The sequence below is a fragment of the Oncorhynchus mykiss genome, chromosome 17 (assembly GCF_057628025.1).
Source record: "Oncorhynchus mykiss isolate SJ-2025 chromosome 17, ASM5762802v1, whole genome shotgun sequence".
NCBI classification, from domain to species: domain Eukaryota; kingdom Metazoa; phylum Chordata; class Actinopteri; order Salmoniformes; family Salmonidae; genus Oncorhynchus; species Oncorhynchus mykiss.
The window spans coordinates 71372472-71386890 of NC_143038.1; the positions used below are offsets into that span (position 1 = coordinate 71372472).

Here is a 14419-nt window from a genome sequence, read left to right on the forward strand (position 1 = left end):
TGGATGCCTGTTGTTGGTTTCATGACTATCTAAAGGATAGAAGTCAGGCTGTTGAGAGTCGACGGCATCCAGTCAGAGCCATTGGAGTTGGTTAAAGGGGTCCCACAAGGTTCTATACCTGGTCCATTACTGTTCACTCTCTACATAAACAATATCGGTGATGAGATAAGAAAGTGTCAAATTCATTTATATGCTGATGACACTGTCATGTACTCTATCGCTTCAACGGCTCACCAAGCATTATCATTATTGGAGACAGATTTTAAGATATTACAAGGGTCTTTTATACAGCTGAAACTTGTTTTGAATGCAAAGAAAACACATGTTAAGATTTTTAATAGGTTCAAAAAGTTGGTTGAAAATACACTTGCATTTATGAGTTTAGATGGCTCTCGAATTAATCAGGTCTCTGCATATAAATACTTAGGGATATGGTTGGATGATGAACTTTAAAATGCATATTGACCAACTTTATAAACGGCTAAAAATCAAGCTAAGCTTCCTCTATAGAAACAGGACATGTTTGTCCTCTACAAATAGAAGACAAATCGTGCAAGCTACTTTTATGTCTGTTATAGATTATGGGGATATTATTTACATGCATGCTACAGCATTAACACTTAAAATCGCTGGATGCTACTTATCATTGCGCACTTAGGTTTATTACGGGTGCTAGCTACAGAACTCACCACTGTGTTTTATGTCATAATGTGGGTTGGACTTCGCTGTCCGTGAGACGAGAACGACATGCTCTCGTGTTTGTCTATGAAGCACTTCTGAATAAGCTACCTTCTTATTTATCATCACTCATCAATATTAGAATTATAAATCCTAAAACCAGGTCTCAAGCATGGATTACACTTGAGGCCCATGTGATCTCCACAGAGTTGGGTATGGATTACACTTGAGGCCCATGTGGTCTCCACAGAGTTGGGTATGGATTACACTTGAGGCCCATGTGGTTTCCACAGAGTTGGGTATGGCTGCCTTTTCCTGTTACGCTCCTTGCCTATGGAATAGCCTGCAGACTAAATTTAGGGGGACAAAAGTCTCCAGTCTGTTGCTCATTTTAAACATTTATTGGGTGATTTTTATTTTTGTATTTCTTGTAACTGTTTCTGGTAATGCAAGTTCTTGTGCTGTTAGTAGAATAACCTGTTAGGGGAATAACCTGTCAGTAGAATAACCTGTTGGTAGAATAACCTGTTGGTAGAATAACCTGTTAGTAGAATAACCTGTTAGGGGAATAACCTGTTAGTAGAATAACCTGTTAGGGGAATAACCTGTTAGTAGAATAACCTGTTGGTAGAATAACCTGTTAGGGGAATAACCTGTTAGTAGAATAACCTGTTAGTAGAATAACCTGTTAGTAGAATAACCTGTTAGGGGAATAACCTGTTAGGGGAATAACCTGTTAGTAGAATAACCTGTTAGGGGAATAACCTGTTAGTAGAATAACCTGTTGGTAGAATAACCTGTTAGGGGAATAACCTGTTAGTAGAATAACCTGTTGGTAGAATAACCTGTTAGGGGAATAACCTGTTAGTAGAATAACCTGTTAGTAGAATAACCTGTTAGTAGAATAACCTGTTAGGGGAATAACCTGTTAGGGGAATAACCTGTTAGTAGAATAACCTGTTGGTAGAATAACCTGTGTGTAAATGTAATCTGATGCTGTATTGTTTTGTGTTATCTGTGATGGTTTTGTTTGTCTTGTGTAGTTTCTTAATCATTGTACCTAACCTGTATGTGTAACATGTATATGCAGGGCCCAGATGTAAACGAGACCTTGGTCTCAGTCTGTGTTCCTTGTTGTAATAAAGATATAATAAATAATAATAAAAATAATTGACTATAGGCTGTACAGCATATGGCTGCCAACCCCAACTAACTAACTGACTGTTTCTGCCTCATCTTTCCAAGGATGGGTTATTTGAATGTTCGTCCACATTCCATTCCATTCTAATCAGAAGTATTGATCAGGATTCAGAATGAGATATATTGTTTGGGTCCCATTCCCTTAGTTGTTTGTGGGTGGGTAAGGAAGGCTTTTTTTCTGCCTTGTGTAGGTCTGCAGCCAGACACCTCATTTAGCTCATGTCAGCACTATTACAATCAGCCTCTCCCTGACACTGTTCAGACCATAGACCGGGGTGAATACACAACCACACACTCTCTCTCTCTCGCTCTTCCCTACCGCCTCAGCGCCACCGCCCCATGTTTTCTACCACTGATGAGTGTTACTTACAAAAAAATACAAAAATACTCTAGTGAATTCGATGCAAGAATCCGTGGTTTAAAAGAACATAATAGGCGAGAATCAGTCGGAGAATAGCGGGGTTCGGAGCTTTAAGTGTTTTCGAACCGACTTTGTCACCCTATTTAAAACACGTGCCTTCCAATCCCCGCTCTTCTCCGATTCGGGCATCAAATTCATTGATCAGGGAAGGAAAACTGTTTACATCGACATCCTCAGAGATTCCCTCTGCCTTTTTACCCCTAATTTGTTGCTTTTGGACTTACATTTTTTTTTCCTGATTATTAAGCATGATGGTCTCTTAAATCGTGTTTCATCTTATCCTACTCAAACGGGGAGTTTATGATGACTGCATTGTTGTGTTTAGTGCTGTTCTAGAGACAGGAGAGGAGGGATGCAAAGGCGCTGTAGTTGCCTGACCGACACGCCGCTCACTGTTTTCTCACCCGTCCGGGACAAGACAGTCTCCAGGTGGGATTTACTAGAGCGGATGGGAAGGGACGAAGCGTGTTGTATGGGCAGACAATTTACAGCATCTCAAAAAAACAAACAGCGTTGTTTGCATTGCATTTGAATATGATTGAACCATATCATTGAACTGCTCCTGAACCATCTTAACTTCATTCAGTCCTTGCTGTGTTTTGGCTGGGAGTTGTTTTTGCAAGCCTGGAAGAGAGAAAGAGACCAATCGGTATTGAAATCTATTCATGCGCGTAAATTGGGACTCTTTTGGACATACTGTATGTTTGCGTTATCACATGGACCGTTTTGAAGGGAAATTGAGCGCAAAATAGGCGACTTCGTTGTGACGAATGTATTGGTAGCCTAGATGGTAGACGGTGTTATTTTGTTGGGGAGCTCAGTGACGCAACATTTCATACTGCCTGGACAAGGAAGAACATAGAAACCCATGCGTAGCACGGCGCGAACTCAGACTCACAGTCAGTACCTTCCTTCCTAGTGTTAGTAACATCCCCTGGTCTAGGCTACTATACCCCTCCATTTCCCAATCCTTCACACTGATACCGTACCGCCTCGTCATGGATCTCAAAGCGGAGTCGGAAGAGATGGTGGACTCTTTCAAGCGACCTCCGGCGATTGAAGTTTTCGCCAGCAGGTCGACTCTCCATGGCATCTCGCACATGTTCACTTATGAACGGATCTGCATCAAGCGGTGCCTGTGGATCTTGTTCTTCCTGGGTTCTCTCGGGTTCCTGGTCCTGGTGTGTGTGGACCGGGTCCAGTTCTACTTACAGTACCCCCATGTCACTAAATTGGATGAGATAGCAACACCGTTGATGATCTTCCCCGCAGTCACCTTCTGCAACCTCAACACGTTTCGCTTCGGCCGGGTGACACGCAACGACCTGTACCATGCCGGGGAGCTCCTCTCGTTGCTCAATGGAAGGTGTGTGTTTGTGATGTCATAATGTTGTTTTTCTAGTGTGTGTGTTTGTGATGTCATAATGTTGTCTGTCTGTGTATGTTTGTGATGTCATAATGTTATTTGTCTAGTGTGTGTTTTTGTCCAGTGTGTATTCTATATGTCCATATGAGTCTACCTGAAATCACCTGTTAGATATATCTAAGTGTGAAAAGATCCCAGTTGTCAACAGTATGAGTTTCTAATCTACTCCGTAAATATATTCTCCCAGTAACTTTTCATTATAAACTAGCAGACATATTCATCCACCTGACTGTATGCAGCTGTAGTCTACCGTCTGCTCTTAATTATGGTCCATTTTATAATGTGACATATTAACATGAAAGCCTGGTGCATCATATTCATTGAATTCATGTACTGTTGCGCATGCTAGACCTCAGGACACTCTGAATTGTATGAGAACACAAAAGGATACTAACAAGACAAAACAAACAATATCCCTTCAATAGAAGTTTGTGGAGCCACAACAATACCAGTTAACCGTTCAACTTATCCCGTTAGCCGCTCAACTTATCCCGTTATCCGCTCAACTTATCCCGTTAGCCGCTCAACTTATCCCGTTAGCCGCTCAACTTATCCCGTTAGCCGCTCAACTTATCCCGTTAGCCGCTCAACTTATCCCGTTAGCCGCTCAACTTATCCCGTTAGCCGTTCAACTTATCCCGTTAGCCGTTCAACTTATCCCGTTAGCCGCTCAACTTATCCCGTTATCCGCTCAACTTATCCCGTTAGCTGTTCAACTTATCCCGTTAGCCGTTCAACTTATCCCGTTAGCCGTTCAACTTATCCCGTTAGCCGTTCAACTTATCCCGTTAGCCGTTAGCGCTCAACTAGTTAGGCATTCAACTTAACATGTTGGCTGTTCTGTTAGCTGTTCAACATAACCAGTTAGCTGTTCAACTTCACCAGTTAGCGCTCAACCAATTAGCTGTTTAACGTACCCAGATAGCTGTTTAACATAACATGTTTTTGGGCTCCCGAGTGGCGCAGCGGTCTAAGGAACTGCATCTAAGTGATAGAGGCATCACTACAGACCCTGGTTCGATTCCTGGCTGTTTTACAACCGGCTGTGATTGGGAGTCCCATAGGGTGGCACATAATTGGCCCAGCGTTGTCCAGGTTAGGGTTTGGCCGGGGTAGGCTGTCATCGTAAATAAGAATTTGTTCTTAGCTGACTTTCTAGTTAAATAAAATGTTAGCTGTTCTTTTAACTGTTCTGCTTAACCAGTTAGCTGTTCAATTCAACCAGTTAGCGCTTAACCAATTAGCTGTTCAACTCAACCAGTTAGCGCTTAATCAATTAGCTGTTCAACTCAACCAGTTAGCGCTTAACCAGTTAGCTGTTCAATGTTCAACTTAACTTACCTGGCAGTATCCTGCTTCTGTACACAAACAACCTGGTGAACACATGCAAAACCTTGATGTGAAAGAGCATGATGCTCTTTCACACTTACTGTAGAACGTGTTTGGTTACAGTAACTCTCTATGATATAATGAATAATAAGGTAGCCTAGCGGTTAAGAGTGTGTGAAAAATCTATCAATTTGCCCTCATTGCAGCTGTAAGTCGTTCTGGATAAGAGCATCTGCTAAATTGCTAAACTGAAAATGTAAGTAAGGGCCTCCCGAGCGGCGCATTTACTAGCTGTGCCACTAGATATCTTGGTTCGAGTCCAGGCTCTGTCGCAGCCGGCCGGCCGGCCGGCTGTGTGTTTCGGGTCATTGTCATGCTGGAAGACCCAGCCACGACCCATCTTCAATGCTCTTACTGAGGGAAGGAGGTTGTTGGCCAAGATCTAGCAATACATGGCCCCATCCATCCTCCCCTCAATACGGTGCAGTCGTCCTGTCCGCTTTGCAGAAAAGCATCCCCAAAGAATGATGTTTCCACCTCCATGCTTCATGGTTGGGATGGTGTTCTTGGGGTTGTACTCATCCTTCTTCTTCCTCCAAAAACGGCGAGTGGAGTTTAGACCAAAAAGCTCTATTTTTGTCTCATCAGACCACATGACATTCTCCCATTCCTTCTCTGATCATCCATATGGTAATTGGCAAACTTCAGACAGGCCTGGACATGCGCTGGCTTGAGCAGGGGGACCTTGCGTGCGCTGCAGGATTTTAATCCATGACGGCGTAGTGTGTTACTAATGGTTTTCTTTGAGACTGTGGTACCAGCTCTCTTCAGATCATTGACCAGGTCCTGCCGTGTAGTACTGGGCTGATCCCTCACCTTCCTCATGATCATTGATGCCCCACGAGGTGAGATCTTGTATGGAGCCCCAGACCGAGGGTGATTGACCGTTATCTTGAACTTCTTACATTTTCTAATAATTGCGCCAACAGTTGTTGCCTTCTCACCAAGCTGCTTGCCTATTGTCCTGTAGCCCATCCCAGCCTTGTGCAGGTCTACCATTTTAGCCCTGATGTCCTTACACAGCTCTCTGGTCTTGGCCATTGTGGAGAGGTTGGAGTCTGTTTGATTGAGTGTGTGGACAGGTGTCTTTTATACAGGTAACGAGTTCAAACAGGTGCAGTTAATACAGGTAATGAGTGGAGAACAGGAGAGCTTCTTAAAGAAAAACAAACAGGTCTGTGAGAGCCAGAATTCTTACTGGTTGGTAGGTGATCAAATACTTATGTCATGCAATAAAATGCAAATTAATTACATAAAATCATACAATGTGATTTTCTGGATTTTAGTTTTAGATTCCGTCTGTCACAGTTGAAGTGTACCTATGATAAAACATTACTGACCTCTACATGCTTTAAGTAGGAAAATCTGCAAAATCGGCAGTGTATCAAATACTTGTTCTCCCCACTGTATATCTGTTCTTAGAATTTAATCTGGTATTTACTTTATTATTATTTACCTTTATTTTAACTAATTTAACTAACTAACTTATTTTTATTTTACCTTTATTTAACCAGGCAAGTCAGTTAAGAACAAATTATTTTTGTCAATGACGGCCTAGGAACAGTGGGTTGTTCAGGGGCAGAACGACAGATTTTTAACCTTGTCAGCTCAGGGATTCGATCTTGCAACCTTTTGGTTACTAACCCAACACTCTAACCACTAGGCTACCTGCCTCCCCCACTACCTGCCTCCCCCACTACCTGCCACCCCCACTACCTGCCACCCCCACTACCTGCCTCCCCCACTACCTGCCACCCCCACTACCTGCCTCCCCCACTACCTGCCACCCCCACTACCTGCCACCCCCACTACCTGCCACCCCCACTACCTGCCACCCCCACTACCTGCCTCCCCCACTACCTGCCTCCCCCACTACCTGCCTCCTCCACTACCTGCCTCCCCCACTACCTGCCTCCCCCACTACCTATCACCCCCACTACCTGCCGTCCCCAATACCTGCCGTCCCCACTACCTGCCACCCCCACTACCTGCCTCCCCCACTACCTGCCACCCCCACTACCTGCCACCCCCACAACGCACTTTAGATTTTACACCTTTCACATCTTCTATATCCATCTTTCTATCTCTTCTTTCCTTTCCCTTGATAAACAATAGACGATGGCAGTCAAGATAAAAATTTAAAAAAAGCTGATTTACTTTCACAGAGACTCGTCTTTACTGATCTTCATCGCTGGCTGTATTCAGGGTATATCGGTAAGGTTACACTATAGGAGTTAGTAGGACACACCGCCATCTTTGAACCAGGACATTCAGGTTTAACATTACGTATTGATTGAAGCATTTGGCTGTAACTCAAGTGTTTATGTTGTTAGTTGTTACTTTAGAATCCAATGGCGACAGCTAGTCTTCCTGGGGTCCGACACATAACACATAAAATACCTTACAGACAAAAGACTAACAATACACAGTTCGAGAACTGGATGAGATTCTATGGGGTGTACTGAACAAGAGGTTTTGGACTCTCTGTTTGACTTTCAATCAGTTGTTTGTCGTCAGATTGTGCGGACTGGGCTTTCTGCCTATATATCCACTCTCTCTCTCTACACACAATGCATATTCACACACACACGCACACACACACACACAAACACACACACGCACGCACACACACACACACACACACACACACACACACACACACACACACACACACACACACACACACACAGTGCCGTTATTAAACAGCTACCAAAGGGCATTACTTCATGTGTAGTTTCAGCGTATCGATCCACGCAGCTCTTTCGCCTAAGGCCCCGTAAGAACACTACATCTCTCTCTCTCTATTTCTCTCTCTGACCTCCGTGTTCACATTTACCACGAACCTTGGGGACATTTTTTGAATGCATTGTATTTAATCACTCGAAGGTATTCGCAGGAATATTCTCGGCTGACACAATCCTCCCAGCGAGGCCTAAGGAAGGACGGACGGACACCTCTAGGATCCTGAAAACTCTTCCCCTGCAATAGTACGATAAACTGGGATGGCGAGGAGGCTGTAGTCTAACTCCATAGTGCCAGCACAACGTTACCTGGTCCATCGGCATTACAGAGCCGACCCCCCCGGGTCTCGGCAGTCAGTCCATTACGTGCTCATTAACAGGTGTTGTTATTGCACAAATATGAAAACCAAGTCATGAAATATGAAGTTAAACAGGTAAAGCAGAGCAACAGTGGTGTCCTCTGAATTAGCTCGGGGCCTCTAAATTAGCTCGAGGCCTCTAAATTAGCTCGGGGCCTCTAAATTAGCTCGGGGCTTCTAAATTAGCTCGGGGCCTCTAAATTAGCTCGGGGCCTCTAAATTAGCTCGGGGCCTCTAAATTAGCTCGAGGCCTCTAAATTAGCTCGAGGCAGAGCGAGAAGGGAGACAATCAGACATAGAGGAGGAGAGAGAGAGAGACTCAGAGACATTGATAGAGAGTGAGAGAGAGAGGAGCAGACTCAGAAAGCAATTAAGCAGTGTCTGGTAAGCTGTGTAGATAAACCAGTCTTTATCCCAGTGTAATTAGTGGCGTTGGTGAAACCACAGTGACTGTGTCCCAAATGGCAACCTATTCTCTATATAGTGCACTACTTTAGACCAGAGCCCTATATAGTGCACTACTTTAGACCAGAGCCCTTTATAGTGCACTACTTTAGCCCAGAACCCTATATAGTACACTACTTTAGACCAGAGCCCTATATAGTACACTACTTTAGACCAGAGCCCTATATAAGTGCACTGCTTTAGACCAGGGCCCTATTCTCTATATAGTGCACTACTTTAGACCAGAGCCCTGTTCCCTATATAGTGCACTACTTTAGACCAGAACCCTATTCCCTATATAGTGCACTACTTTAGACCAGAGCCCTATTCCCTATATAGTGCACTACTTTAGACCTGGGCCCGGGGCATTTGGGATGCAAGTTCCAGTTGTATAATTAGTCGTCTGTACAGGATACACAGGGTGTACACCTTCCACCCAAATGCTGACTTGGAGGTTCCTTCTGGACAATGACAATAAGAAATAATACAATGCACCCAACATGCACCGTGTTGTCGTGCTGAATAACAGATCCCCCCCCCCCCCCCTGCGCTTCCTTTACTCAACGTTTTCTCCTGTACTGAGAGAGACCCCCCTGGACTGTTTTCTCCTGAATGGAGAGAGACCCCCCTGGACTGTTTTCTCCTGAATGGAGAGAGACCCCCCTGGACTGTTTTCTCCTGAATGCAGAGAGTTTTGATCTTGGATGCTGTAGACACATAATGTTCCTCTGTTTCTTGTGAGGGCATTGGGTGTGTGTTTGTGTGTGTGCGCGTTTGAGAGAGAGGGAGTTCGTCAAATAAAATAAAATCAAAGTTTGTTGGTCACATACATAGTTAAGCAGATGTTATAGCGGGTGCAGCTAAATGCTTATGTTACTATCTCCTGACAGTGCAGAGGAAATGTCAAACAAGTACACAATTAATCCTGGAAAAACAGGAAATCAAAAATGTCAGAATGAATTCAATTAACAACCCAAATAACACTTAATCTGTGTTTATACGCCAACAATATATACTGACAATGATATGTACAGCAGTAGAGCTACAGTTGAAGTCGGAAGTTTACATACACCTTAGCCAAATACATTTATACTCAGTTTTTCACAATTCCTGACATTTAATCCTAGTAAAATTTCCTGATTCAGGTCAGTTAGGATCACCACTTTATTTTAAGAATGTGAAATGTCAGAATAATATTAGAGAGAATGATTTATTTCAGCTTGTATTTCCTTCATCACATTCCCAGTGGGTCAGAAGTTTACATACACTTAATTAGTATTTGGTAGCATTGCCTTTAAATTGTTTAACTTGGGTCAAATGTTTCGGGTAGCCTTCCACAAGCTTCCCACAATAAGTTGGGTGAATTTTGGCCCATTCCTCCTGAGAGAGCTGGTGTAACTGAGTCAGGTTTGTAGGCCTCCTTGCTCGCACTCACTTTTTCAGTTCTGCCCACACATTTTCTATAGGATTGAGGTCAGAGCCACTCCAATGCCTTGACTTTGTTGTACTTAAGCCATTTTGCCACAACTTTGGAAGTATGCTTGGGGTCAATGTCCATTTGGAAGACCCATTTGCAACCAAGTGTTAACTTCCTGACTGATGTCTTGAGATGTTGCTTCAATATATCCACATAATTTCCCTCCCTCGAGATGCCCTCCCTCGAGATGCCATCTATTTTTTGAGGTGCACCAGTCCCTCCTGCAGCAAAGCACCCCCACAACATGATACTGCCACCCCTGTGCTTCACGGTTGGGATGGTGTTCTTCGGCTTGCAAGCCTCCCCCTTTTTGCGCCAAACCTAATGATGTTCATCGTGGCCAAACAGTTCTATTTTTGTTTCATCAGACCAGAGGACATTTCTCCAAAAAGTTTGTCCCATGTGCAGTTGCAAACCGTACTCTGGCTTTTTTTAATGGCGGTTTTGGAGTAGTGGCTTCTTCCTCGCTGAGCGGCCTTTCAGGTTATGTCGATATAGGGCTCCTTTTACTGTGGATACTTTTGTACCTGTTTCCTCCAGCATCTTCAAGGTCCTTTGCTGTTGTTCTGGGATTGATTTACACTTTTTAGTGGTATTTAAAGGGCAACAGCACTTCTTGATTTGGCCTCATTTAAGTTTTGGTTCATTAAAAAAGGGTATGAATTCAAAACGTCAGTTGATGTAGGTGTCTCCTGTGTGTGTTCACAGGTGGGAAGAGTTTGGCAAATTATTTAGCCAATTATCTTCAGCTAGTGTGCAAATGTGGCAAAGTTGGTTTAACTTTGGGTAGCCCATCTCCGGGGCTAGTTAGGGACCGTCAATAAATGACACATGTAAATGAGACAATATTTTCATATTGCACACCTTTTAGTTTCCCCATTCAATATCAGTATTTTAATTTCTACTTCTATTATAGTTGGTTTGAGGTTAAGTCATTGAAATTTGAGCCATTGGAATTTTAACATATTGTCTCCTGTACATTGTGTAATTTACAGATGGTCCCTAACTAGCCCCATAGGGATATCCAAAGTCAACCCAATTTACCACAGGCATTACGATTGGGTCGCGTGCAGCTTCACTTCAAATTGATAATAACTTGTGTGCTGCCAGATGTGGGCGGGATTGACACAAACCTTAATTGACTTTGTCAAAAGTACGTTCATCTCTAGGAGACAGAACGTCGCTCCTTCCTGAGCGGTATGACGGCTGCGTGGTCACATGGTGTTTATACTTGCGTACTATTGTTTGTACAGATGAACATGGTACCTTCAGGCTTTTGCAATTTGCTCCCAAGGATGAACCAGACTTGTGGAGGTCTACAATTTGTTTACGAGGTCTTGGCTGATTTCTTTTTCCCATGATGTCAAGCAAAGAGGCACTGAGTTTGGAGGTAGACCTTGAAATACATCCACAGGTACACCTCCAATTGACTCCTCCAATTGACTCAGATTATGTCAATAAACCTATCAGAAGCTTCTATAGCCATGACATAATTTTCTGGAATTTTCCAAGCTGTTTAAAAGCACAGTCAACTAAGTGTATGTAAACTTCTGACCCACTGGAATTGTGATTCAGTGAATTATCTTCTTATGGGCAGGTTGGATAATAGCCAACATCCGGTGAAATTGCAGAGTGCCAAATTCAAAATACAGAAATAGCCAAATTAAACATTAATAAAAATAGAAGTGTTATACATCGGTTTAAAGATTAACTTCTTGTTAATCCAGCCGCTGTGTCAGATTTCAAAAAGGCTTTACGGCGAAAGCATAACATGCGATTATCTGAGGGCAGCACCCCGCGTACAAAAACATACAAACATTTTACAACCAAGTAAAGGAATTACAAAAGTCAGAAATAGCGATAAAATGAATCACTTACCTTTGATGATCTTCCTATGTTTGCACTCACAAGAGTCCCAGCTACACAATAAATGTTTGTTTTGTTCGATAAAGTCCCTCTTTATGTCCCAAATACTCTGTTTTGTTGGCGCGTTTTGTTCAGTAATCCACTGGCTCAAAGGCAGTCACGACATGCAGACGAATACATCCTAATTGTACCGGTAAAATTCGTTGAAACATGTCAAACGACGTTTATAATTAATCCTCAGGTTGTTTATTGTCTAAATAATTGATAATATTTAAACCGGACAATTGCGTCTTCAATAGAAAGGAAAAATAGCGAAAGGAGCTCTGCTTCATTCTGCATGCCACTTACAAAATGGTCTCATTCTTCCTTGTTTTTCAGAATACTAAATCTAAAAGCTGTTGACATCTAGTGGAAGCCATAGAATCTGCAATTTGGTTCCTATCCAAATACATACTGTATAGGCATTCAGTAGAAAAGTACCCACATCAAAAATATCCCATTTCCTGGATAGATTTTCCTCAGGTTTTCCCCTGCCATGTACTCACAGACATTATTGTAACAGTTTTGGAAACTTTAGAGTGTTTTCTATCCAATACTACCATGCATATGCATATCCCAGCTTCTGGCCCTGAGTAACAGGCAGTTTACATTGAGCACCTCATTCATCCACAATTCAAAATACTGCCGCCTACCCAAGAGAGGTTATAAGTGAAATAATCTGTCTGTAAACTATTGTTGGAAAAATTACTTGTGTCCTGCACAAAGTAGATGTGCTAACCGACTTGCCAGAACTATAGTTTGTTAACAATAAATTTGTGGAGTGGTTGAAAAACAAGTTTTAATGACTCCAACCTAAGTGTATGTAAACTTCCGACTTCAACTGTATGTATTTTCGTCTTGGATTCACCACCAACTGGTAGATTTAAAAATACTCTGATCTTGTAGATTATTTAGACACATGTCAGGGTTAGGAAAGTATGTATGTATCATAAAAAAACTGTTTTGGAGAGCCTTTAAGCATTAAAATATATTGAGTCATACTGAAAGTTGTTATATTCAAATTCAATCCATGAAATATTGGAAGGTGGAAGATAGTGTCCAATAGGGGTTAAACAATAGTTCTATAAATCTAGCCTAATTCTCACTAATCATGGCACTGTATGACAATGGTCCGGTCGTGGTGAACCGTTGCGTCAGGCTCCAGGTTGAACATGCTACGTGTGGTCTGAGTTCCATAATGATTACAATAGGCTTCATGTACTACATTTTTGCTCAACATTAGCCTAATTTGATCCAGTAATGCTAGTGACCCTCAGGAACAACTACACAGACGTGACAGAGGAAAGAAAGGTCAACGGAATGGAATGATGCAAAATGAAAGCTGGAAGAAATGGAAGAAAACTAAAATTAAAGTGACCATTATAAATGTATGTGGGTACTATTGACGATGGCATCCGATAGTGGATAATATTTAACATGATATAACATTTGAAAAATAAAATGGAGAAAAGCCATTCTTCACCTCGGCAGGTCCTACAAAAGCCTATAGCTTGGGTGTCCAAATTTATTCCACGCAAATTATTAGGGTACACAATAAATATTCTGAATAACGGCACAGCTATTTACAGTCTATTTCACAGTGGAAAAGGGTCCCCAATACGTGTCATGTTGATATGATTTTCAGTTTGCTTCCATGTGGCTGGCTTCATATTCGTCTCCAGGGATCACAATATTTTTTTAAATATTTAACAATTGCGATGTGTATTTACAATCCCTTTCTCCAAACGGATTACTCATTTACCTAGCTCTTATCCATAGCTCTTATCCATAGCTCTTATCCATAGCTCTTATCCATAGCTGTTATCCATAGCTGTTATCCATAGCTGTTATCCATAGCTGTTATCCATAGCTCTTATCCATAGCTCTTATCCATAGCTGTTATCCATAGCTGTTATCCATAGCTGTTATCCATAGCTGTTATCCATAGCTGTTATTCATAGTTCTTATCCATAGCTGTTATCCATAGCTGTTATCCATAGCTGTTATCCATAGCTGTTATCCATAGCTCTTATCCATTTAAAATGACAGAGCATGGCGAATGCTGTTTTTTCTATTGGGGGGGGAAATAAAAAAAGTAGTTTTTTTCCACATGGGACCAGCAAGTTCGTTCGACCTTATTCAGGGTATCCTGAAATAAAGGTGTAAAGGTGGTGTAATTTATGAGGGAGTTAAGCCGTATTGTAACCTTGACTTGTGTGTAGACCGTAAGGCGTTATCTACAGAGGGTAGTACGTACTGCCCAGTACACCGAGCTCCCTGCCATCGGAATAAGATTTTATTGCATTGACAGGCACGGCTCATGCCTGTAACCGGTGCGCCATGACCAATCAGAGCTGCAGTAGCCTATATGCAAATAAA

The 14419-nt window shown here is 42.4% G+C and overlaps 1 protein-coding gene and 1 long non-coding RNA gene across 2 annotated transcripts in view; one reads left to right on the plus strand and one right to left on the minus strand.

Annotated features, from left to right (window-relative positions):
- LOC149976493 (uncharacterized) overlaps positions 1–14419 on the minus strand; it is a 75417-nt gene that overhangs the window by 46825 nt on the left and 14173 nt on the right. The gene's annotated exons all lie outside the window — the stretch shown is intronic.
- Positions 3182–14419, plus strand: part of LOC110493299 (acid-sensing ion channel 1) — a 412094-nt gene continuing 400856 nt past the window's right edge. The window contains exon 1 of the mRNA XM_036950916.2: positions 3182–3665. Within this exon, the coding sequence (XP_036806811.2) occupies positions 3298–3665 (368 nt within the window). The 5' untranslated portion in view covers positions 3182–3297. The remainder of the gene's footprint in view (positions 3666–14419) is intronic.